General features: G+C 41.4%; 2 protein-coding genes across 5 annotated transcripts in view; one reads left to right on the top strand and one right to left on the bottom strand.

Moving 5' to 3' along the window:
* The first annotated feature begins 105 nt into the window (after positions 1 to 105).
* ARMC10 (armadillo repeat containing 10) lies at positions 106 to 25931 on the top strand. The gene is made up of 6 exons (XM_036067478.2): positions 106 to 503; positions 13752 to 13900; positions 16651 to 16785; positions 19615 to 19791; positions 24565 to 24636; positions 25499 to 25931. The coding sequence occupies exons 1-6, from the start codon at positions 365 to 367 to the stop codon at positions 25748 to 25750; spliced, it is 924 nt and encodes a 307-aa protein (XP_035923371.1). The 5' UTR covers positions 106 to 364; the 3' UTR covers positions 25751 to 25931.
* The window catches only part of NAPEPLD (N-acyl phosphatidylethanolamine phospholipase D), a 56831-nt gene continuing 56001 nt past the window's right edge, over positions 25865 to 26694 (bottom strand). For all 4 annotated transcript variants that reach the window (XM_078060045.1, XM_078060044.1, XM_036067475.2 and 1 more), the window contains one exon: positions 25865 to 26299. The gene's annotated coding sequence lies outside the window, so the exon portion shown is untranslated. The remainder of the gene's footprint in view (positions 26300 to 26694) is intronic.

The raw sequence follows: 26694 nt of genomic DNA, 5'->3' as shown, positions 1-26694 counted from the left end.
CCGCGCCCCCAAGGCCGGGGCAGCCGGCAGGGAGGCGGGAGGAAGGCGGGCCCTGGCCCCGGCGGAAGCGAGAGGAAGTCCGCTTCCGGGCGGCGGCGGCAGCCACCGATGTGTGCCCGCGGGGCTTGTAGTCCCTGCGGCTCTTCACGTAGTCCTGCCCCCCGCCCCGCCTGTGCCAAGCTGCCGGGACGCTCGGGGGCCGCAGTGGGCGGTTTTACTATCTTAGCAGGGCCGTTTCCGGGAGGCGGAGCTCAGACCCCATTTCCTTTCTCCTCCGCGGGCTAGCGCTCGGGTGGCGGCGGGATCCGCTTGGTCCGGAGCCTCCCGCGCCAGGCCCCGCGCTGCGCCCAGCCCCAGCGGCAACATGGGCGGCGCCCGGGCCGTGGGCTGGGCGGCGGCGGGCCTGGTCCTCGGGGCCGGCGCCTGCTACTGCATTTACAAGCTGACGCGGGGCCAGCGGCAAGGCGGCCGCGGGCTTCGGCTGCGCCCCTCGCGCTCCGCAGGTGAGGCCACGGGGTGCCCGGCAGGTGGCCGGGGATGGCGGACCGGGGCTGGGTGTTATCCCTGGGGTGAAGGTTGAAGACAGCAGGCGCTCGTGGCTCTCCCGTTCTCGCGGCCAAAGAAGCCGAACCCGGGGAGGGAGGGAGGCTCGTGAGCGTGGCCAGGTCGAGAAGCCCAGGTGCCGAGGACGGATCATCCACTTGATTGGGTGCGTGTGGGCTTCTGAGCTGCCCCCTGCCTCCACTTAGTTCAAAATCCCGGGATGAAAAGTTGCCCAAATTTTCCTGCCTGAGTGCGGCGTCAGTGGAGGATTGGTTGGGTTTCTCAAAAGCATGTCAGTTGCCCCTCACGTTAAAGCTTGCTCCCGGCCTTTGTGTTACCAAAGGGATTCCGCCTACCGTGGCCTGGGTGTTACGGGGCCTGGAGCGGTGGATGAAACTGTGCATGAGGTTGCCCTGGGAGAAGTCACTGTGGTTCATATACAAAGTTGCAGAGAGATCCTGGAGATAACAGACACCGTTGTACATATCTATTTGAAACAGTTGTCTGCATGGGGAAGGGGGTACCGTCCTGGCCAAGAAGTGTATGGTTAGGTTGCTGTCCAAAAGTCGATTGATGCCTTCAGGATTCTGAGGATTTGCTGGATGTTCTGGAGGGAAAGTTCAGGTCATGGACGCTGTTACAGAAATAATTAAAAAAATCTCTTGCCAACCAAGAAACTCCTCTCTACAAATATAGAAAAGAACTAAAGTTTTATTGTTGAATGAGCATGAAACTAGATTGCTGTGCCCATCCCAGGCAATCAGCTAATGGGATTGAAAAGACAGAATTCTCACCCCTTTATGTACCTAGGCAGATAAAATCTATTTCATATTACCTGCATGTTCTCAAGAAAAACAGTAACTTGTCCTTAAGAAAGGGCTTGATCGAGCACCATTTACACGTAGTTCATACTAAATTCACTGGTAATTGAGGTGGCTATTTGTGTTAGCTAATTGCCTTTATCCAAAGGAAAAATAAGACTTCTTAGCATCTTTATGATAAGCAGGTGGTTACAACACAGAGCCAGGTGCCAAGGCTAACCTCAGAGATCTGGGCTCCCTCTTTCTTGATGTTTACATTTCAAACAGGTGACCCTAAAGCTCCTAAGAAAGACTTTCTTGTGTTGTAAACTGGCAAGAGGGTTACTTAGCTTTTAAAAACATATTTCATTTATATCGAAGAGACAAAGGATTTACAGTTATGGCTGACTCTTGAACTGCGCAGGTTTACTTACGTGGAGATCTTTTTTCAGTAATATGTACGGTTCTGTAAATGTATTTTCCTTATGATTTTCTTAACATTTTCTCTAGCTTATTTTATTGTAAGAATACAGTATATAAGACATATAACATACAAAATATGTGTTAACTGACTGTTTTCAGTAAGGCTTCCAGTTAATGGCAGGTTATTAGTAGTTAAGTTTAGGGGAGTCCAAAGTTATACATGGATTTTCAACTGCTCTGGGGTTGGCATCCCTAAACCCTGCATTGTTCGAGGGTCAACTGTACAAGTTTACTCAAGGAGATACTCGGAGAAAACAGTAGGGAGAAGGTCTGTTTCCCTTTTGGCACAAAGGAAAAAGCAATTTTCAAAAAAGGATTTTTATTTACCCTCACTTACAAAGCCTAATTTGTTGTCTTTGTGTGAGAGATTTCTGGATTCAGATACCTTCTCACTTACACTGACTCAACCTGGTGAACACTGACAAAGTCTTACTTTTAAACTTAATTTTACCCGTTTCCAAAGTCACCATTATCTTAGGTCAGGCAGCTTACAAAGTAAGTTGCTCATGGTCCCTTCTTCCTGAAGCTACATACCTTTATCTTTGAGGACTTGACAAGTACCCATTTTTTCAGCAGCATCCTTAGATTTAAGAAGATGATGTTTTTTGTTTTAACTGAGATATAATTGATATATAATATTACGTTAGTGATAGGTATACAATATAATGATTTGATATATGTATACATTGGATATCGAATATATATAATGTTTATATATTTGGTTCAATTTGATATATTTGATTCAGGTATTTGTATTTGTACATATTGCAGAATGATCACGACAGTAAGTTTAGTTGACATCTCTCACCTCACATAGTTATAGATTTTTTTGTTGTTGTGATGAGAACTTTTAAGATTTACTCTCGGCAACTTTCAAGTATACAATACAGTATTGCTTGCTAACTGTAGTCAGCAAGCTGTCCATTGCTTCCCTAAGATGTATTTATCTTTAAGTTTGTACTTCTCACCACCTTCATCCGTTTTACACTCCCCCTTCGCCTGCCTCTGGCAACCCCAGTCAATCTGTTTGTATTTATGAATTCGATTTTTTCTTCTTTTTTAGATTCAACATATAAGTGAGATTATTTAGTATTTGCTTTTCTTTCCTGACTTGTTTCACTTAGAATAATGCCCTCAGAGTTCACGCAGGTTGTTGCAAATGGCAGGATTTCCTTCTTTTTTATGACTAATACTCCACTATTTCAATATTCCATATATATATCTAGACCATATTTTCTTTATCCATTCATCCATCAGTGGACACTGAGGTTGTTTCTCTGTCTTGCTGTTATAAATAATGCTGCAGTGAACATGGGGATGCATATGTCTTTTCAAGATAGTGATTTCATTTTCTTCAAATAAATTCCCAGAAGTGGAATTGCTAGATTGTGTGGTAGGTCTATTCTTAATTTTTTGAGGAACCTCCAAGCTGTGTTCCATAGTGGCTACACCAATTTACATTCCCACCAACAGTGCACCAGGGTTCCCTTTTCTTTACATCCTCACCAACACTTGTTATCTCTTCTCTTTGGGGTTTCTTGGTTTTTTTCCTCTCTCTTTAATACTGGCCATTCTAACAGGTGTGAGGTGATACCTTATTGTGGTTTTGATTTGCATTTCCCTGGTGATTACTGATGTTGAGCACGTTCATGTATCTGTTGGCCATTTATATGTGTTCAGAAAAAAATGGCTATTCAGATCCTCGCTTTTTTTTTTTTTTTAATTATTTGGATTTTTTTCTGTTGAGTTGCATGAGTTCTTTATATATTTTGGATATTAACTGCTTATCAGATATATGACTTGGGGATATTTTCTCCCATTCCATAGGTTGCCTTTTCATTTTATTGATGGTTTCCTTCGCTGTGCAGAAGTTTTTAAATTTGATACAGTCCACTTGTTTATTTTTGTTGCTTTTGGTCTTGGTGTCAAATCTAAAAAATCATGCAAAGACCTATGTCAAGTTGCTTACTGCCTATGTGTTCTCCTAGGAGTTTGATGGTTTGAAGTCTTATGGTCAGGACTTTATTATGAGTTGATTTTTTTGTATGATGTAAAATAGTGGTCCAGTTTCATCTTTTGACATGTGGCTGTCCAGTTTTCCCAGCACCATTCACTGAAGAGACTGTCTTTTCCCCGTTGTATTTCTTTGGCTGCTTTGTCATAAATTAAATGACCATAGATGCATAGGTTTATTTCTGGGCTGTTCTGTTCCATTGATCTCTGTGTCTGTTTTTATGCCAATACCATACAGTTTTGGTGACTATAGCTTTGTAATGTATTTTGGAAGCAGGGCGCACAGTGCCTCCAGCTTTGTTCTCAAGACTGCTTTGGCCATTTGGGGTCTTTTATGATTCCATACAAATTTTAGGATTGTTCTATTTCTGTGAAAATGCCATTGGAATTTTGGTAGGGATTGCATTGGATCTGTAAATTGCTTTGGGTAATATGGACATTTTAATAATATTAATTCTTCCAGTCCGTGAGCATGAATAACTTCCCATTTATTTGTGTCTTCTTCAATTTCTTTCATCAGTGTCTTACAGTTTTCAATCTACAGGTCTGTATACCTCCTTGGTTAAATTAATTCCTAGGTATTTTGTTCTCTTTGGTGTAATTGTAAATGGAGTTGTTTTCTTAATCTCTCCTTCTGATAGTTTGCTATTAGTGTATAGAAATGCAACTCATCTTCTTGTATTGAATTTGTATCCTGCAATTTTGCTGAACCTGTGTATTCTCAGCTTTTTGGTGGAGTCTTGAGGGATTTCTCTATATAATATAATGTCACCTGCAAATAGTTTTACTTTTTCCTTTCTGACTTGGATGCCTTTTATCTCTTTTTTCTTGCCTAATTGCCCTAGCCAAGACTTCCGGTACTGTGTTGAATAAAAGTGGTGAGAGTGGACATCCTTATCTTGTTGGTTTTTTTTTTTTTAGATTTTATTTATTTATTTGACAGAGACACATCGAGAGAGGGAACACAAGCAGGGGGAGTGGGAGAGGGAGAGAGAAGCAGGCTTCCTGCAGAGCAGGGAGCCCGATGTGGGGCTCGATCCCAGGACCCTGGGATCATGACCTGAGCTGAAGGCAGACGCTTAACGACTGAGCCACCCAGGCGCCCCTCTTGTTCTTGATGTTAGAGGAAAAGCTCTCAGTCTTTAACCATTGAATTTGTTAGCTGTGGGTTTGTCCTATATGGCCTTTGTTATGTTGAGGTACATTCCCTCTGTACCCTTTTAGTTGAGAGTTTTTATCATGAATGGATGTTGGATATTGTTAAATGCTTTTTCTGCATCTGCTGAGATGATCATATGATTTTTATCCTTCATTTTGTTACTATGGTGTATCATCCTGATCAACTGGCAGCTATTGGGCCATCTTTGCATCCCAAGGATACATTCCACTTGATCATGATGTATGATCTTTTTAATGTATTGTTTGCTAATATTTTGTTGAGGCTTTTTACATCTGTATTCATCACGGATTTTGGCCTGTAATTTTCTTTCTTGTGGTGTCCTTGTCTGATTTTGGTATCAGGGTAATACTGGCTTTGTAAAATGGGTTTAGAAGTGTTCCCTCCTCTTCTGTTTTTAGGAAGAGTTTGAGGATTGGTATTCTTTGAAGAATTTGGTAGAATTCATTAGTGAAGCCCTGTGGTCTTGGACTTTTGTCTGTTGGGAGATTTTTGATTACTGATTCAATCTCCTTACTAGTAATTTGATCAGATTTTTCATTTCTTCAATTCAGTCTTTGTAGGTTATGTATTTCTAGGAATTTTTCCATTTCTTCTGGATTGCCCAATTTGTTCGCATATAATTTTCCTAATACTCTCTTATGATCCTTTGTATTTTTGTGGTACCAATTATAATGTCTCCTTTTTCATTTCTCATTTCATTGAGTCCTCTCTTTTTTCTTGGTAAGTGTAGCTAATGGTTTGCCTATTTTGTTCATCTTTTCAGTAAACCAGTTCTTAGTTTCATTGATCTTTCTATTGTCTTCCTACTCTCTATTTCATTTATTTCTGCTCTGATCTTTGTTATTTCCTTCCTTCTAACTTTGGGCTTTGTTCTTTTTATGGGTCCTTGAGGTGTAAAGTTAGGTTGTTTATTTGAAATCTTTCTTATTAATGTAAGCATTTAGCACTGTGTACTTCCCTCTTAGAACTGTTTTTGCTTCATTCCATAAGTTTTGGTATGTTGTATTTCTATTTTCATTTGTCTCAGTATTTTTTTATTTCTCTTTTGATTTCTTCTTTGACTCACTAATTTTTCAGTAGCATGTTTAATCTCCATATGTTTGTGAATTTTCCATTTTTCTTCTTGTAGTTTATTTCTAGTTCACTACCTTATAGTTGAAAAAGATGTATGATACTATTTCAGTCTTCTTAAATTTATTAAGACTTACTTTGTGGCCTACCATATGATTTATCCTGGAGAATGTTCCATGTGTGCTTAAGAAGAACATCTATTCTGCCTTTTTTTTTTTTTTTAAGATTTTATTTATTTATTTGACAGACAGAGACACAGCGAGAGAGGGAACACAAGCAGGGGGAGTAGGAGAGGGAGAAGCAGGCTTCCCGCAGAGCAGGGAGCCTGATGTGGGGCTCAATCCCAGGACCCTGGGATCATGACCTGAGCTGAAGGCAGACACTTAACCAACTGAGCCACCCAGGTGCCCTCTATTCTGCTTTTGAATAGAATGTTCCATAAATGTCTGTTAAGTTCATCTGGTCTAACGTGTCCAATGTTTCCTTATCGATTTTCTGTCTGGGTGACCTATCCATTGATGAAAGTAGAGTACTGAAGTTTCCTGCTATTATACTGGGAGTCTATTTCTCCCTTTAGGTCTGATTATATTTACTTTATATATTTAGGTGTTGGGTACATACATATTTACAAATGTTATATTAGATTGATCCTTTTATAATTATATAATTATCTCCTTTGTCTCTTATTACAATCTTTATTTTAAAATCTATTTTGTCTACTAAAAGTGTAGCTACCCCAGCTTTTTTTATAGTTTCCATTTGCTTTCCATTTGCATGGAATATCTTTTTCCCTCCCTTCATTTTCAGTCTTTGTGTGTATCCATAAAGCTGAAGTGAGTCTCTTGAGAGCATATAATTAGTGCAATATTGTGATTTTGAATAAGAAATATATATTTATTCTTCATCCCCATTTGTAGCACAAAGCTCCTAAAACCCTCAGAATTTCCTAAGTGCCGTGAGCTATAAAAGTATCTTTTGTTATGTTAATGGATGACTTGAACAGCACCCTAAGGATGGGGTCTTGTTGCCAGGGGAGCCAAACTTGTGATTAGAGGGTATTAAACTGTGCTCGCTTCAGCAGAAAATATACTAAAATTAGAGGGTAATAAACCTAGTAAGTAAAATTTTCTCTGAGTTCTCTGAGCTGCTCTAGCAAATTAATTGGACCCAGGTTGGGGGTTGGTGAAATCTCTGATCTATATACCCAGTTGATCAGAAGCCCCAGTGACAACTTGGGCTTGCCCCTGGCATCTGAAGTGGTGGTGGGGGGCAGTCTTTGAGAACTGAGCCTGTAACCTGTGGGAGGTTTTGATGCAGGTAGATAGTGTCAGAATTGAGTGGAATTGTAGAACCAGCTGGTGTCCAAGAATTGCTTGATGCTGTGGAAAAACTCACCATGTGTTATAATGGGTGACCAGAATCAGAATGTGAATTGGGTCTTGTCTTTTTTATCCATGCAGCCACTCTAGACCTTTTGATTGGAGAATTTAGTCCATTTACATTTAAAATAATTTTCAGTAGGTATGGACTTATTGCCATTTTGTTAATAGCTTTGTAGCTGTTTTGTAATTCCTTTGTTCCTTTCTTCTCTTGCTCTCTTGTGATGTGATGATTTTCTGTAGTGGTGTTTAGATTCCTTTCCCTTTAATGTTTCTTTATCTACCGTATCGCTTTGTGGTTACCATGAGGCTTACATAAAACATCTTATAACAGTCTGTTTTAAGTTGATAATAACCAAAGTTTGAATGCATTCTAAAGCTCTACATTTTTACTCCCCCCCATATACACACGTTTTATGTTTCTGATATCACAATTTACATCTTTTTGTCTAATGTATCCCTTAACAAATTGTAGCACTGATAGTTATTTTTACTATGTTTTTTAGCTTTTATACTGGATTTATAAAAAAGTGATTTACCCACCACCATCACATTATTCAGAATTTAATTATGTATTCTTTTTTTTAAGATTTTTATTTATTTGACAGAGAGAGAGCACAAATAGGCAGAGTGGCAGGCAGAGGGAGAGGGAGAAGCAGGCTCTCCACCAAGGAGGGAGTCACGTGGGGCTCCATCCCAGGACCCTGAGATCATGATCTGAGCTGAAGGCAGACGTTTAACTGACTGAGCCACCCAGGCACCCCTAATTATGTATTTATCTTTACTAGTGAGGCTTATACTTGTATATGTTTTCCTGTTACTAATTATTGCCCTTTTGTTTCAGTTTCAAGAAATTCCTTTAACAAATTCATGTAAGGCCAGGCTATTGGTGTTGAACTCCTTTAGCTTTTGCTTGTCTGGAAAATTCTTTGTCCTTCATTTATGAAGGACAGCTTTGCCAGTTAGAATGTTCTTGGGTGACAGTTTTTTTTCTTTCAGCACTCTGAATATACCATGACACTCCCTTCTGGCCTGCAAAGTTTTGGCTAAAAAATCTGCTCATAGTCTTATTGTATGTAATAAGTTATTTTTCTCTTGTTGCTTTTAAGATTTTCTCAGTGTCTTTAACTGACGTTTTAATTATAATGTGTCTTGCTATGGCTGTCTTTGGGTTCCTCTTATTTGAAACTCTGCTTCCTGGATCTGGATGTCAGTTTCCTTCCCCAGGTTAGAGAAGTTTTCAGCCATTATTTCTTCAAATAAGTTTTCTACCCCCTTCCCTCTCTTTTCTCCTTCCAGGACCCCTATAATGTGAGGGTTGGTCAAGTTGATGTTATCCCATAGGTCCCATAAGCTATCTTCACTTTTTTTCCTTGCTCTGATTGAATGAGTTCTCCTGCCCTATCTTTGAGTTCACTGATCTATTCTTCTGCTTCCTCTAGTCTGATCTATTCTTCTGCTTCATCTAGTCTGTTGTTGAATCCCTCTAGTTGTTTTTGTTTTTGTTGTTTTAAGTCCAGTTATTGTATTCTTCAGCTCTGTGACTTCTGCTTGGTACTTTCTTACATTTTCTGTCCCAATCTTAAAGGAATGGTCTCATGTAGGAGATGAACCTTATTATTCAACTCTTGGTTGTCTATCCCAACTTTGTGATTGTCCAAGTAGCCTGTTCTTAATACCTCACGGTAGTTGAGCGTGTGCCAAGACCTGTCAGTGTCCCAAAGGGGAGGATCTCATTCAGTGCTTAGATACAGGCTGATTGGAAGCCAGACCTTCAGGTAGCAGCTTTTATACTGTGGACATACACCTGTCAGTGGAAGACAGAGATGGGCGTTTGTCTGATCCTTCTGTACTGAGCCCTGGGGTGATAGCTAGTTGTGAACTATTTCTTTGTTTGCTACCATCCCACTGAAACTGTGAACACAAGCCCTGCTGGCCTCTAGAGCCAGGTGGTCAAGGGGGCATCTCGTGGGCAGCAACCACAAAAACCACAGTGCCGGACATGTGCGCAGTGATTTACCCACCACCATCACATTATTCAGAATTTAATTATGTATTCTTTTTTTTAAGATTTTTATTTATTTGACAGAGAGAGAGCACAAATAGGCAGAGTGGCAGGCAGAGGGAGAGGGAGAAGCAGGCTCTCCACCAAGGAGGGAGTCACCTGGGAGATATCAGCAACCTGCAGCAAGGCATGGGGAGAGTGCAAAGATGGGACCATCCAGCCCCCCATCTCTGGAGAGTATTGCTGTCAGCCCCTTGACGTTTGTTAAAATAGAAGCCTGCCCTTCCAACTGCCTTATAGTTACTAAGATAAGCAAATAGGCCTCTTCGATGGGAAGACTGGTTTCAGCGTACTTACTGCCTCTGCTGGCCCCGGGGTTAAGCCGTGGTTAGTAGGTGCAAGCCCTCTAAAAACTGCCTCTTAACTTGCTGTAGTCTGGTGGGTGTCACCGATGCAGGTTTCGTTGGCTTTCAAAGCCTGATGTTTTGGAAGCCCGTATCTCAGCTAGAAGTCTTAAAAGTTGGAGGACAGGATGTGGGGTCCAAAGCCTTTGCTCCTCAGGGAGACGCTGGGAGTTTTGAGTTCCCTCCTGGTTGTGTGTTGCCGCACCAGGGGTGGTGTTTATGGCAAGATTGTGTTTCATCCTGTACTATCAGTTTGAGTATGGGTTTTTTCTCAATTCTGGATTTCTTTCAGAGGGAATTACTCTATGTAGCTACAGATTCAGTGTGTCGGTGTGAGGAGGTCAGTTAAGGATCTTCCTGTGTCACCATCTTGAACCAGAACTGGGTGATCTTTTTTTAGTCTTCAACTTTAAGAAATTTGTAATTCCTGTACTGCCTAGACTGTTCGAGAGCATTGAAAAAGATGGAAATAGTCTCAAACTGATTCATTTAACAACCTGATATCAAAACCTGACAAGGATAGCATGAAAAAACTATTAATCTGTCTCATTTATGAATAAGATATAATGATTCTCAATAAAATATTAGCAAATCAAATCCACCAGGGTATTAAAGTAGTAATATACCATGGCCAAATGGACGTGCAAGGAAGATTCATATTGGGAAATATATTAATGTAACTTACAGCATTAATAGATTAAAAGTGAAAACACATGATGACCTCATAATAAAAAGGCATTTGATTACTATTATTTCTTTTTTTTTAAGAATTATTTATTGAGAGAGAGAGCACACAGAGGGAGAGGGAGAAGTAAACTCCCTGTTGAGCAGGGGGAGTTTGATCCCAGGACCCCAGGATCATGACCTGAGCAGTAGGCAGACACTTAACCAACTGAGCCACCCAGGTGCCGCTGAATATTATTATTTCTGATAAAAACTTTTTTCCTGATATTTTATACATTATAAAGTGATCCCCATAAGTCTAGTTACCATCTGTCATCATACAAAGTTATTACAATATTATTGAGTCACCTTTCCTATGCTGTACTATACATTCCCATGATTTTTTTCTTTTATAACTGGAAGTTTGTACCTCTTAATCCCCTTCACCTGTTTCATCTGCCCCCAAATCCCTCCCACGTCTGGTAACCAGCAGTTTCTTGTATCTATGAGTCTGTTTCTGTTTTTTATTTTGTTTTTTAGATTCTACATATGAGTGAAATCATATGGTATTTGTCTTTCTCTCTTTTTACTTAGCTTAGTACCTTCAAGGTCCATCCATGTTGTTGCAAATGACAAAAATTTCAATATTTTTTATGGCTAAATAATATTCCATTGTACACTTCTTTACTCATTCATCTGTCAGTGGACACTTGGGTTGCTTCCACTTCTTGGCTCTTATAAATAATGCTGCAAGAAAGGGGTGCATATATCTCTGTTCAAATTAATGTTTTCATTTTCTTCAGATAAAAACCCAGGAGTGGAATTGCTGGATCATAGGGTAGTTGTATTTTTAATTTTTTGAAGAACCTCCATACTGTTTTCCCTAGTGGCTGCACCAGTTTGCATTTCCACCAACAGTGCACAAGGGTTCTCTTTCCTCCACATCCCCACCAACTCTTGTTATTATTTGTGTTTTTGATAATGGCCAGCCTGACAGGTGTGAGGTGATATCTCACTATGGTTTTGATTTGCATTTCCTTGATGATGGGTGATGAGCATCTTTCCATGTGCCTGTGGGCCATCTGGATATATACTTTCGGAAAATGTCTATTCAAGTGTTCTGCCCACTTTTTAATCAGGCTTTTTGTTTTCTGCCACGTTTGTGTGTACAAAATCACACAACTTCAGAGGTGCACCTTTGGAACCAGTTAGAGTCTTAGATCAACCCCCCCTTTTTTAATAGATGAGAAAGTTGAGACCCCAAAAGAAACTGAATGACTTCCCTGCACTTTGTATTTTAATTTCTCTGGTTTTTGCTACTAAGTACCTGTGTGGCTTCACGTTAATCTTTAAACAGTCCTAGCTTCAGTTTCCTGGTGTGTAAAAAGAGAAGTTTGGATGAACCCCCAAATTCTTTCCTTTCTAAAAATCTGTTTTTGTCATTCTTTCACTTTTCAAATATTTTGGGGGTGAAATCCTGTGTTACAAAGTGCAAATGAGGCAGGTAATGGATTCAGGAGTAAAAGCCGAGTCCAGAGGTCCTAATTATAAAACTTGGGAGTGAGGAACTGCTGGTTTCTTGGCTTTTAGATTTTCCTAACAGGTTTCTCATTTGGCTTTCTCAGGACATCATATCACTTATTGTTTCCCACAATCTGTACTTGACCCCTTCATCATATTTTTCTGTGATTCATCTTTAAACAATATACTTAATTATTTTCATTACAGGAGTAGAATGTATTTAAAAAAATCAAAGTGCTCATAAGCATGGGGTAGAAAATAAGTCATTCATAATCCAGTGCCCAGAGATAATCACCTTTAATAATTTGGTATGTATTTTTAGAAAGAAGAGGTACAGGGCTCCTGGGTGGCTTAGTTGGTTAAGCGGCTCAGGTCATGATCCCAGAGTCCTGGGATCGAGCCCCGCATCAGGCTCCCTGCTCAGCGGGAAGCCTGCTTCTCCCTCTCCCACTCCCCCTGCTTGTGTTCCCTCTCTCGCTGTCTCTCTCTCTGTCAAATAAATAAATAAAAATCTTTAAAAAAAGAAAGAAAGAAAAGGTCTGCTTAATGTAAATCCTTTTCCTTAAGTAACCTATGCCTCTAGGCAAGTGTTCCATTGGATACATGTACCTGGTTTTTTAAAAGAAGAAACAGGGGCGCCTGGGTGGCTCAGTCGGTTAAGCGTCTGCCTTCGGCTCAGGTCATGATCCCGGGGTCCTGGGATCGAGCCCCGCATCGGGCTTCCTGCTCCGCGGGAGGCCTGCTTCTCCCTCTCCCACTCTCCCTGCTTGTGTTCCCTCTCTCGCTGTGTCTCTCTCTGTCAAATAAATAAATAAAAATATTTAAAAAAAAAAATAAATAAATAAATAAAAAATAAAAAAATAAAAGAAGAAACAGAAAATGCTCTGGCATGCGGTGCCTTACTAAGAAATACCAAGTGACCATTGGCTCATTTCCTTTTTTTTTTTTTTTTTTTAAAGTAGGCTCCATGCTGAGTGTGAAGCCCAACACGGGGCTTGAACTCACCACCCTGAGATCAAGACTTGAGCGAATGCTTAACCAACTGAGCCCCCTAGGTGCGCCCACTGGCTAATTTCTTAATGTCTATAAGCTTCAGTTTCCCATCTATAAATTGAGAATTATAATAGTATCTTCTTCCAAAGGTTACTTGAAGATTAAACTAGATAAAGCACATGAAGTGCTTAAAACTGTGCCTGGCATCAGAGTGTGCATTCAGTATTGTTTAAAAAAAACTTTTAGGGGCGCCTGGGTGGCTCATTGGTTAAGCGTCTGACTTCAGCTCAGGTCATGATCCCAGGGTCCTTCGATGGAACCCCACATCAGGCTCCACACTCAGCAAGGAGTCGGCTTCTCCCTCTCCCTCTGTGCCTCCCCCTGCTTGTGCTCGCTCGCTTTCTCTCTCTCATATAAATAAACTCTTCTAAATTAAAAAAAAATTTTTTTAGGGGCACCTGGGTGACTCAGTCAGTTAAGGGTCGGACTGGATCTTAGCTCAGGTCATGATCCCAGGGTCATGTGATTGAGGCCCGTGTCAGGCTCATGCCGGACGTGGAGCCTGCTTAAGATTCTCTCTCCCTCTGCCCCTCCCCGCTGGCCCTCTACCCCTGTTCATGCACTTGTGTGCTCTCTCTTAAAGAAAAATTTTTTTTTAATCTCATACTGATTTTAAATAACTTTGTTCTTCTGCAGAAGACTTAACCAATGGCTCATATGATGATGTCCTAAACGTTGACCAGCTCCAGAAACTCCTCTCCCTGCTTGAGTCAGTTGATGATCCTGTCATTACTGAAAGAGCTTTGGTCACTCTGGGTAACAATGCAGCCTTTTCAGCTAACCAAGTAAGTACCTCGTCTCACAATGGGCGCCTCCCAGTCTTACACACTAGCAGTTAATTGTGACTCTGATGAGGCATTTAATCCCGGAGCCTCACTCTCCTCATCTGGACAGTGTGGGGATGTGTACTTACAGCATAGTGTTTATTTCTGAAAAGCAAGGCCGAATAGTGACATTCGTGTTCCTGGGATTCTAGATCCCTAGGAATTGGTCACATTTGTGATAAGTGTGATCTACTCCACTTAGCATTGCGTGGCCTTTTAAATTATTTAAAAGTCAGTAGTGTTGCAGGAGAACAGTGAAAGCATCTAACATTGAAGAACATGCTTTCCATCGTATGTAGGTCTTGGGGGGGGTTCTGATGCATGGGGGCCATGGGTCATTGACAGCCGCTAACCAGTGTAAACAACTTCTACCAGGAGAGATTTAACACCAGTCTAAAGCACTTAATTTGAATGCTTCCTTCTCCCCATGGACAAAGAGTTTAAAAAAAAAAAAAATTGTAATGATTTTCAGCTGATGCCTTTCGTTGACTTTGTCATGAAAACAAAATTATGTTGAATTTATACTCTATTTCAGTCAAGTATTTTCCAGCATGGCAAGGTTTACTGTAAAGCTCTTGAGATTTAAAGGATATTTGTTGATTACCCATATTCTTTCCGTTGCAAGTGACAGAACCCAACTTAAATTATTTTAAACCCAAAAGGGAAAATACTGAGCTCCATTAACTTGGACATCCAACAATGGCCCTGGCTCAGGCACAAATGAAAACAGTTTAAGGTTACAGAGAGCACGATCAGAGCTCTCCCTCCCTCCATCTTTTGGCTCTGCTTAGCCTTGCTCCTTTTTTGTGTATTGGGCTTTTTTTTGTCCGTCTGGCCACAAAGAGGTTTTCATCACCGGGATGGAAAGAAAGCCCCTGGTCTCCAAAGCCTTCATCCCTGTGGCTCATGATCCAAATGGTGGAGTTGCTCGGCCAGGATCAGGTGCGGTGCTAAGGCACCCTCAGCTCACGGGAGCATCGCACAGCCGAACAGCAGGGATGGATGGGAGCACATTCAGCCAGCAGCCCCATCGGGGACTAGATGGGATAGAGGAGGTGCTCTGTCTGCCCCAGTGGGGAGAGGTGCCACGCAAACAAAAACAACAGATGGTGACTAATTGGAGCTGTTTCTGATGCCATCATTTTAGATCCTCTGAAACAAACTGTAGGGATAATGGATCCATGGTCACTGGTTGAACAAGCACTTTCCTGGGCAATGGGAGTCAGTGTCCCTCGTCATAAATTATAGTGCCTTGATCTGCCTTAATAGGATAGTTTTGGGTTTTTTTTAAGATTTTACTTATTTGACAGAGAGAGACACAGCAAGAGAGGGAACACAAGCAGGGGGAGTGGGAGAGGGAGAAGCAGGCTTCCCGCGGAGCAGGGAGCCTGATGCAGGGCTCAATCCCAGGACCCCGGGATCACGACCTGAGCCAAAGGCAGCCGCTTAACAACTGAGCCACCCAGGTGCCCCTTAATGGGATAGTTTAAAAAAAAAAAAAAAAAAACTGTTTTCTAGTAATCACAAATCCTTAGGAAGAACCTGGGATTGCACAAGGAGTTTCTTTTTTTGTCCCAGTGCTGAGCCCACTCTTGACGGTAGAGTAGGGTTTGGGGCTGTTGGTAAAAAGTGGATGATGCCAGGATACTCTTTCATTCTTTTTCTCATAGAAGGGCATGTTTTGTCCTGACAGGAGTAATTCTCAGCTTATTTCTCTTGTACGAATTGAAGCAGTTAATGTGTCGTGCAGTTGGGGCCAAAGGCGCAGAATAGCATAGTGTTGCAACCGATTGTGAAAATTCCCCGGATTATTTTTTCTTTGAAAATTTGGGCATCATTTCACAAATTGTGTAGAACTCTAATTCTTCAAGATGTTGAAAGGTGCTTCCCCCTACATCCACCCCCCCACTGAGAAATGACCCTCTTTTTTTGTGTACAGTTTATGGAAATACTCTATTCAGTGCTCCCCTCTTGGAGATTCCCAGCACTCATGAACATGTGACTGCTCCACAATAAAGAAGTGTCTGCACTTACACCCAGAGTTTCTCAGACTTACCTACCTAACCACAGAACCTCCCTTGTCTTAATGGAACGTCTGTTAACATCTTGAAGGATTTGTATTCCAAAGAATACATTTTAGCAAAATGTTAATTTGGTATCCTAAATCATAACACTTTTCCAAATGTGTCTGTAATAGAAAAGTATTTCCAAGTAAAATAATTTGTTCGTAAATTGCTTTGAGATCATTTCAGTAGCTCTACAAATCATTGTAGATCCCCAAGCTATAGTTTTTAAACAATTATATATCTTGGGGTGCCTGGGTGGCTCAGTCATTAAGCGTCTGCCTTTGGCTCAGGTCATGATCCCAGGGTCCTGGGATCGAGCCCCGCATCAGGCTCCCTGCTCAGCGGGAAGCCTGCTTCTCCCTCTCCCACTCCCCCTGCTTGTGTTCCCTCTCTCGCTGTGTCTCTGTCAAATAAATAAATAAAATCTTTAAAAAAAAAAAAAAATTATATATCTTAATTTATTTTCAATCTATTTTCTTTACCTTTAAAATTACAGAAAGCAATTTTTTAAAATAAGAATTACAGATTGTGCATAGGAAAGGTATTTCCAAAGAGTCATTAATTTTTATTTGTATTTGTGGATGCAAAAAATTTGATGAAGGGAGTATGTATTGAAGTGATGGTCCTGTTTTTTTCCCCTCTTAGGTCATTATTCGTGAATTGGGTGGTATTCCAATCATTGGAAGCAAAATCAACAATCCCAACCACAGTATTAAAGAGAAAGCTTTAAATGCATTGAATAACCTGAGTGTGAATGTTGACAATCAAGTCAAGATAAAGGTAAGTTATCTGAAATTGCAAATGACTCAGTTTTCTATAAATGAGAGAAAACAACCACAGGGTTAGCTGAGACCTCCATCACCTCACATAATTACCCTTTTTGTCTACATGGTGAGAACATTTACGATCTATTCTCTTAGCACCTTTCAAGTATATAATACAGTGTGGTCATCCTACTGTACATTAGATCCCGGAACTTATTCATCTTATAACTAGAAGTTTGTACCTTGTGAGCAGATCTCCCCATTTCATGTATCCCTCCACCCCTGAAAGCTACCATGCCACACTCTTGTTTCTGTGAGTTCGGCTTTTTTAGATTACACATATAAGAGATATCTCCAGTATCTGTCTTTCTCTGTCTTATTTCACTTAGGGTAATGCCCTGAAGGTCCATCCATTTGTTGCTAATGGCAGGATTTCCTTCCTTTTTATGGCTGAATAGTTTTCCATTATATACACAGACCACATTTGCTTTATTCGTTCATCTGTCAATACAGGTTGTTCTTGTGTCTTGGCTATTATGAGTAATGCTGCAGTGAACATGGGTGCGTATAGCTGTCCAAATTATTCTTCTCAAGGTCTTCAGATGAATAACCCAGAACTGGAGTTGCTGGATCATATGGTAGTTTGTATTTTTAATTTTTCGAGGAACCTCCATACTGTGTTCCATAATGGCTGTGCCAATTTACATTCCCACCAGCAGAGCACAAGGATTCGTTTTCGCCACATCCTCACCAGCCCTTGTTGTCTTTTTGACAGTAGCCATTCTAACAGGTGTGAGGTGATATCTTATTGTGGTTTTTACTTGGATTTCCCTAATGATGAGTGATGTTGAGCATCTTTTCATGTACCTATTGACCATTTGTAGGTCTTCTTGGAAAAAATATCTATTTAGGTCCTCTGCCCATTTTTTATGGAGAATAAGGCAGAGGAAAGAGGAATCTGAACCAGCCAGTAAGAGCTGCATTGGGCTTTTGAATTTGGGATTCACTTTAATCCAACTGTGATGAAGGAACCTGGCCAGAGTCTGATAATATCAGCAGATAAATAAAATAAATTAGGAACTTATGTTATTTCAACATTTATTGAGCTTCTGCTCTGTGGTACAGAGTTTAGAAGCGAACATGATTAACTCTTGTTTTAAGAAAGCTAGAAGGAGAGAAAAGGCAAGGTGTAATGCAAGGTAGAACATGATGAAGTACTTTAAGGAAAAACGTAAAACATTGTTGAGTACATAGAAAGGAGAGATCTCATCCAAAAGTTTTGTAAAAGGTTGAGTACAGCTTGGCTCTAAAGAATGTCTAAGGTTTTGGGGCATCTGACTTTTGGTTTCGGCTCAGGTCATGGTCCCGGGGTCCTGGGATGGAGCACCCGTCAGGCTCCCCGCTCAGCACGGGGTCTGCTTGTCCCTCTCCCTCTGCTCCTCCTTCTCTCCCTCCCTCCCTCTCCCGAATAAATAAAATCTTTAAAAAAAAAAAAAAAGGAATGTCTAACGATTCTACAAGCAGAATTGGGGAAGGAGGGAATTCCAAGAGAAAGCAGAGCAAGGGGAGGTAGGCACAGCCCCAGAAATAACTGAGCTGGTCCACTTGGTGATCTTGTTGCTAAACGTGAACTGGTGAAAAGACTCAAAGATAATAAGGATCTAAATGCTCAACACATTTTAGGAAATGCTTTGAAAGGCATCAGCATCTTATGAAAATACATGATTTATAAAGAGCTGAGGAAATGGCATTTTTTTTTTTTGAAGGACAGATGTGTGATGAAATTGTGGCCAAAGAGAACCAGGTGGCTCGTAAATGTCATTTAGCTCTGAGCCAAGATTAAAAATTTATTCTCTCTTTGCTTTACTGCCATTACTCTAGTTTCTGTGGCAACATGGATACTTTTGGATTTTTTCTAAAACTTAATACTGGCCTATGGGACAGTTGGTCATTTCTTAGCATTTTATATTAGGAACTTTTTCTTAATCAGTTAGAATTTTGGGTGGAGTTTTTAGTTAGGTGAATAGTAATTATCTGTGAGACATAGTTTTTCCAAGCTGGAAAGATCCTGGCCAGAAATAGAAAACAGTTTCAGAAAAGTTTCCATCACAATGGGTTTCGTTCTGTCGTGTGTGAAACAGGAGTCTTGCGGGCATTGCATTACGTTTTCCCCGTGGAGCTCACCAGCGTCAGGAAGGCCCAGATCATATACATACACCTGGGTAAATGAGAAAATTGGGCCAAAGATCGTTTTGCCTCTGCTTACTTTTGATAGAACTAACTCTAGAGAAAAATTCTATTTCACTTTGATCCCCCTATTCTGACATGATGCAGCTCCTCGACCCTGTTGTTAAGGTACTTACCGCGATGCAGAATGGCCACACAGGTCTTCCTCCTCTATACTCGTGGGTCCAAAGCAGTTGACACAGAAAGGAAGACTGAGCTGGGAGGCCCCCAACAGTTGAGAGCCCCCTGGTGTTGAGAGCAGGGTCTCTGGAGTTGGACATTGCTCCCCCACCAGCTGGCTTGATACGGGGCGGGGATCCGAGTTCCTTGAGGACTTGTCCTTGTCTGCAAAATGGCCATTAATAACACCCACCGCATTAGAGGCGTCTTCCGGAGTAAGTGAGATATATTTGTAAAATGCTTGCACATTGCCTGGCATTAACAAAGGTAGCTTTAAAAAAAAAAAAAACACCAAAATTTGAGGGCGGGATAGAAATGCCATCTTTTTTGAGGAGCCAGCCTCCCCCTAACTGTCCTCCCCCGCTGTGCGGAGAAGTTACTGTGTCATAGACAAACCTTTGGAGATTCTAAGATGCTCACTTTTTCCCCCCACGTCTAGGTTTACATCAGTCAGGTCTGCAAGGATGTCCTCTCTGGGCCCCTGGACTCTGCAGTACAGCTGGCTGGGCTGAGACTGTTGACCAACATGACGGTTACCAATGACCACCAGCACGTGCTTAGCAAGCACATCACAGAGCTGTTCCACGTGCTGCTCACCGGAAATGCAAGTACCAAGGTACGAATGACGCCGTCAGGGCTTGGGACTACAGAGAGCTGCTGCCTCGAGCGTATTAAGATTGGAATTGAATTTCTAAGTCCCCCACCTTAAGTTGATATTCCTCAAAACACACGTTAAAGTTCATTTTTAAAAAAGCCTTTTTGTGAGCCCAAGAAAGTAAATTATTTTTATCCCCCAGTAATCAATTTGAAAATGAATTAGTGAAAATGTGTTATTTCACTTATCAATAGATTGGCATTCATTTGCTCTTCTGAAAATGAGTTTACCTTTTACTAAAGTGATGTAGCTGGCTTTCCCTCCACACCAGGTTTAATTATACATAATTGACTAAAAGGGGTCTTTGAGTGATAATGCTGGTTGAGTTTTTTGCTCACCTCGAGGTTAGAAACATTTGATTTAGCCATTTGCAGAAAAAATCTTTTGAAAACCACTTTTAAGTTAGTAATGGATGTCTGGGTGCCTTTTTTTTTTTTTTAAGATTTTATTTATTTATTTGACAGAGAGAGAGAGACAGCTAGAGAGGGAACACAAGCATGGGCAGCGGGAGAGGGAGAAGCAGGCTCCTGGCTAAGCAGGGAGCCTGATGTGGGGCTCGATCCCAGGACCCTGGGATCGTGACCTGAGCCGAAGGCAGACGCCTAACGACTGAGCTACCCAGGCGCCCCTGGGTGCTTGATTTTAACCAGTTACACAGATGTAGGAGGCAACAGAGATTGACCTACTTAAGTCAGATCTCAGGAGACACCCCGTGAAAGTAACTTGAGTAAACCTCTGCTATTAGTGGGCATTTTTCTCAAGTGCCATTTTTCAAGAAATAGCATAAAAACAGAAGGTAGACTGATCAAAGGCTCTCATTAGTTGGGTTGGTCATTCATCAGCGTTTTACTATATTGGTCTGTGTTGTCTGGCACAGGTGAGAGAAGAACGCAGAGCATTTTAGAAGGACCACACTCCAAATATTCAACATCACTGAGGTTATTTCTGGGGTTACCAAATGTGGTTACAGGAGAGCCTCACTATAGCCCTTTTAAAATTTGTTCTGGGCTTTCCACATTTCCAGTAGCCAGAGTTAGCTGGATCTGGCCTAAGATGTACCCAAAGGCATTCAAAATTAAATGTAATAATCTTATTAGCAATATTTTTGAAATATGCTCCATCCATTGGCAATTTCCAAAAATGCATGCACCCATCGACATCTCTCTATCCAGTGGAACAAGGTAACTTCCAGCCTCTGAGGCCCCAGGGAAACCCTTACCTCTACCTTATAGCATCACAAATATAGGACAGATCTCCTCGGCCTGTGTCTGCAGCTGCTTTACCCAAAACCTCAGGAGGAACAAGGAGTTCAGAGCCAGGCGAGTCTGGCCTTGGGGCCATATGGATCTGTCTCAGACACGGTCTGTGTTTCAGTATATTTTATGACTTCTTAGAAGATGACTCACACCACAATAGTATGTTCTTTTTTTGTTTTGTTTTTCCATTCCATTGCCTGGTACGGCATTTCTGGGATAGAAAATTTGATCTTTTGGTCTGTCTGGGAGCCTGACCACCAATTATAACATTGTTTCTCCATAAAAAATGAGTGTAAAGTTCCAAGTTGCAAATGAACTTTTGGACAGTAATCCATTTGTGAGAAAATCTACCCGTTTTAGATATTTTCTTAATAAATAACCACCAAAATGACTTTTTAGAAATCTTATTTTTAGGGGCGCCTGGTGGCTCGGTTGTTAAGCGTCTGCCTTCAGCTCAGGTCATGATCCCAGGGTCCTGGGATCGAGCCCCGCGTCGGGCTCCCTGCTCCGCGGGAAGCCTGCTTCTCCCTCTCCCACTCCCCCTGTTTGTGTTCCCTCTCTCGCTGTCTCTGTCAAATAAATTTTAGAAATCTTTAAAAAAAAAAAATCTTATTTTTAATAAGAGATCTCAGCGTACTATAACAACCTTTTGGGCGCAACACTGATTCGTAACCAAATATAAATAATGGAAGATTAACATAAATAATTCTTGTGTTAATAAAACGGCAGTGAGAGCAAAGAAAACTAATGGCTTAAAGGAAATGTCGTGGAGTCACCACGACACAGCACATGTGGTAAGAGAAAGAGAGGACTCAACATGTTCAAACCAAAACACTACCCCGGTGTCCCCGCTCCCCGGGTGTGGGGCGTCCCATGGAACCTTTCCTCAGCCAGAATGGCGGGAAGCGCGGCGGCGCTTACCAGTAGTTTATATGGAGACATTTTTGAGCGTTCCCAGAACCCCCCCCACCCCCCAAAACAAACCTCTCTCAGACTTTTCTGATAGCTCGGAACATATCTTGCTAACAGATGCACCAAGTAAATCAAGATAAGCACCGATGTTCACCGACACAGTTCAGAGATCTGGCTGCTTGATGCGGCCATGCTGAGTGTACTTCCGGGGGGGGGTGTTGCCCTCCCCCCCCATCGCTCGCTGCAAACAAACACCCAATGCTGTTTTTTTTTCTTTTTTTTTGTAAAAATGAAAATCCTGTTTGGATTTCTTTTGGTTCATCGAAACAGGTACCAGTGACGTGGGTCTTTTATAAAAGGGAGGTGGCATGACACAAACGTTCAAAAAGCAGGGGATACCTGCAGCTTTTTAATCTGCAGTTGTGCTCTGTAAATTATTTTCCCATGTTTCACTCCCTTCCGGAGCATAGCAACATGGAATTTTAATTCAGGCTTCTAACTGAATTATGATGAATAATTACTATTGCTGTGACTGTTCCCTGGTTATAAACCTGCCCGCGTGGGCCACTAGGGGGCCTTGTGGATTTTGACTTCATCCAGACTTCTGTCCTAGGTTTGGGACCTTCCTGTTTCAGACCTCTTTGTCTGTGTTCTTAATCCAAACTTCACTGACATTGGAGACAAGCGTTTATTCCTAACACCTATTCTTTTTGCTGGCGGCCAGTCAGGCTAGACCAGATCCGCACGAACGGTTGGAGGTTGTCTTTTCTCTCTTACCTTAAGAGGCTCTAATCATAAAGAATATGTTTGAAAAACATCATCTCTGCCTAAACCGTTACCAGGGGTTTCTGCTGGGGGGGTGGGATGGGTAGATAGGATGGTGGCTTTTGTTTTCACCCTAGTTCCCCTCTGCATGGTTTGAAATTTATCATGACCATGTATTAATTTCATAAAATTTTTTTAAATAGTTGATAAATTAAGCAAAGCCTTTTATCCTGCTTAACAAGTTAGTATGTACAACATGATCAAAGGAATGTGTGAGTATATAGGTGTGTAAAAAAACCAGAAAGAAAATAACAAAACTTAATATTGGTGATTGGTTTTGGTCATGGAAGTAGGGGTGAATTTCGTTCTCCTTTGTACTAATCACTTTTTAAAAATGTTCTATAGGGAGAGGTGCCTGGGCGGCTCAGTTGGTTAAGTATCCAACTCAGCTCAGGTCTTGATCTCGGGGTCGTGAGTTCAAGCCCACGTTGGGGCTACTTAAAAATAAATAATAAAAATGTTCTACAGGAAACACACAATGCCTTTTTCATAAAAAAAGGTTTTCTAAAATAAAGATCTGGGTTCCCTTCCAGGTCTAGTAGCACATTTGTCCCTCCCCGCTCCTCACTTGGTGTAACTTCAAGTCTCTTGTATAAAGTATAGCTTTGTATGACCTGTGTCTTGAAACAGGAATTCTATTTGAATGTCGTTTTTATAGTAGTTATCCACCCCCACCCCCCAATCCGTGGTTGCACTTTCCACAGTTTGTCACCTGCTGTCAGCCACAGTTGGGACGCAGATGATCCTTCTGGCTTACCGTCAGTGGCTTGGGGCAGCCCAATGTGGCGTCACACCACCTGTCCTTCACCTCCCTTCACCTCGTCACAGGCATTTTATCATCTCACATCACAAGAAGGGAGAGTACAGAACAATAAGATATCTTCAGAGAGTGTGCTCCCTTCAGCAGCATATATACTAAAACTGGAAAGATACTTTGAGAGACCGCTTTCATATAACTTACTACACATTACTGTAATTGTTCTTTATTATTATTGTTGTTAAATCTCTTACTGTGAATAATCTATAAATTTTAGCATAGGTATGTATGTATAGGAAAAAACGTATATATAGGGTTCGCTGTTATCCGTGATTTTAGGCGTGTGTTGGGGGTCTTGGAATGTATCCCCTTGGAATGATAAGGGGGGGCTACAGTACTGACCAGTTATAAGTGATAGGAATGCTGATAGTTTAGCTCGTCAGCTCTAAGTTAACATTTGTTTGCCGATTATTATTGCCTATTTAAAGGATTTTAAAACATTTTTCACATAAAAAACTCAAAGGTTCATAGTAACCTAACTAAAAAGAAAAGGACCATATGTTTATCTAGTCTTGGTAACCAAACTGTTCCAAGATCTTCATACCTTAAATAGAAATAAACCAGGCTTGGAGAGGTTCCTTTTTTTGTTCCAAAGATATTTCACTTACCGGTAATTGTAATAAAGATCATTTATGTAACATAACGTTAAGCCTATTACCCTGAGTTAGGGGGCGAGGCGGGTAGACAGTGAGACAGTCACCATCTTCTCCCTAACATGGAAAAATACAGTTTCTATAACTCTGCTGTGTGAGCAGTGCTCCGGGAGTGTGGTAGAGGAGACGGCTCCATGGGGTGGAGAATTGGAGCCCAACGGTGAAGCCCGGGCCGGACTTTAAAATGTGGACGCAGTGAGAGGACAGTGTGCGGGGGAGAGCAAATCCGTGCTCGCTGGTCTGAAATAAACCAGTAGGATTCTTCTTTCAGGTTCAGGTTTTGAAACTGCTTGTGAATTTGTCTGAAAATCCAGCCATGGCAGACGGGCTACTTGGTGCCCAAGTAAGTAGCTGACATATTTGTTTTATAAGTATACAAATATATATAGATTTGGACAGATCTAGAAAGATTTATCCCAAAATGTTAACAGATTATCTGTGAGGAGCACAGGGTTTTTTTTGTTTTTTGCCTACACGAATTTCCTAAATTTTCTGTAATGAACCAATTTTACTTTGAAAAACTCATTTTGGAAGGGTCCTCCCTAACAACCATAAATCATAATTGTTCTGTCTGTCCATTTTGGGGCACACTTATGTGACTGCATCTCTTCCCCTTGACGAGGTTGTGTTCACATGTCTCTTGACGGGTGCTGAAACACTAGTCCCCAGGACGTGCCACACACTGAGCCGAGGGCCAGAACACACCAGTGAGCACACTCGTGCAGCTTATGAGGAGAAACAAAAACAAACAAACACAAGAATTAAAAGCTGAGATAAGTGTTCTGAAGGAAGCAAAGGTGGTGTGGACACCAAACGGGCCTCCACTCCTGTAAGGGAGGGACTCGCTCCTCCCTGCACCCCGGCCCCACAGGGTACAGTGGGCAGGCCGTGTCTGGGGAATTGAGGAGCCCCCAGGAAGATTGGATGATGGACCTTAAAAGGGGCATGGGAGTTGTTCCCAATGACTGCCTTCTAGGACTCCAAAAAAATAGTATTTTTCAGCTAAAACAGTGAAACCTTCTTTTCCATTAGTATAAAGTGTAAGGGTGCATAAGATTTTTACATTGATGTTAGACAATTTTAGGGATAATTTTCTATGACCAGGTTTTTTTTTTTTTAATGTATTCAATATAGTTTTAAAATGTAAAAATATACATGAAAAATGTTTTCATAAATTATTAAAATAACACGGTTTCCTCTTTCAGGTGGACTCCTCATTTCTTTCCCTTTATGATGGCCACGTGGCAAAGGAGATTCTTCTTCGAGTTCTTACACTCTCTCAGAATATAAATAACTGCCTCGAAAAAGAAGGCTGTTTAGCTATTCAGCCTACTTTCCCTAAAGGTTCCCTGTTTTTCCTGTTATATGGAGAAGAATGTGCCCAGAAAATGAGAGCTTTAGCTGAACACCGTGATGCGGATGTGAAGGAAAAGGTGACAGTCCTACCCAAGTTCTGATTGGTCCCGGTTTGCATCTTCCCTCTTACTAAGGGAGCTGAAATTCGTCCAGCTGCTGAATGAATCTAAACAGTAAATAGCACATTTCATCATTAACACAGCTAGACCCTGCCATGGTCTTCCGGTTTATTTTGAACCATTTTATTGATTTAAATGAATAGAAGAGCTTGTTCTAACACCATTTCTTTTCATTTTGCCATTTGCTGAGTTGACTTCAATTACTTCCTCGCCGTGACAGACTTCATTTACTTCCTCGCCGTGACAGGACAGTTGCCTTCCTTACACGTAAGCTGACCTTGCGCCCGTCTGAGACAACATTCGTGTGTGACTGGCTAGCTGGTTCAGGGCTGCTGCAGGAACGGCCTCGTGCTTGTGCTAGTGAGTCTTCGAGGCCACCGGCCAGGCCAGCCGTACTGCTCCCAGAGGTCTAATCCTCGTCCTCCCCACTCCCAGCGGGTGTGCCAGCCTGAAGATGCAGCGTGTGGGGGGCTGGGGTCGATCGTAACGTCCATCCGTAGGCAACTGGTTAAAGCCGTTTATCTATCTCATCTTAAAAGAAACAAGGAAATCTGAACATGCTCATGTGGAAAGGCATCCAGAAAATGTGGATGTGTTTTTTAAATGAAAACTACGCTTCTATCGAGAGAATAGTTTCTAGAATGATACCCAGACTCCTGGGAGTGGGACTGAGGAAAGGACTTTTCTATGTATACCTTCTTCTAGCATTTCAATTTTTTAACCATCAGCATAAATTTTATAATTTTTTTAAATAAAAAGGAAAAAACAAGGTTATACACATTTTCTCTTGATAGTACTTTATTCATTAATTTTCATCCATATTCTACTTAGCTGAGATTTTCATACATTGTAAATTTTAGTCATTATAGTGTCACAATAGCTTATGGAATAAAAATACTATATAAGATTTCATTTCAGCCAGGTCT

Source organism: Halichoerus grypus, chromosome 12 (assembly GCF_964656455.1).
Source record: "Halichoerus grypus chromosome 12, mHalGry1.hap1.1, whole genome shotgun sequence".
Taxonomy (NCBI): domain Eukaryota; kingdom Metazoa; phylum Chordata; class Mammalia; order Carnivora; family Phocidae; genus Halichoerus; species Halichoerus grypus.
Note: the sequence above shows the minus strand (reverse complement) of the source record. Positions and strands in the feature narration are given on the sequence as shown.

Coding starts and splice junctions, on each gene's coding strand:
- ARMC10 (XM_036067478.2), top strand. CDS start 365: ATGGGCGGCGCCCGGGCCGTGGGCTGGGCGGCGGCGGGCCTGGTCCTC. Junction 13,901..16,650: donor CAGCCTTTTCAGCTAACCAA/GTAAGTACCTCG, acceptor TTCCCCTCTTAG/GTCATTATTCGTGAATTGGG. Junction 16,786..19,614: donor ACAATCAAGTCAAGATAAAG/GTAAGTTATCTG, acceptor CCCCACGTCTAG/GTTTACATCAGTCAGGTCTG.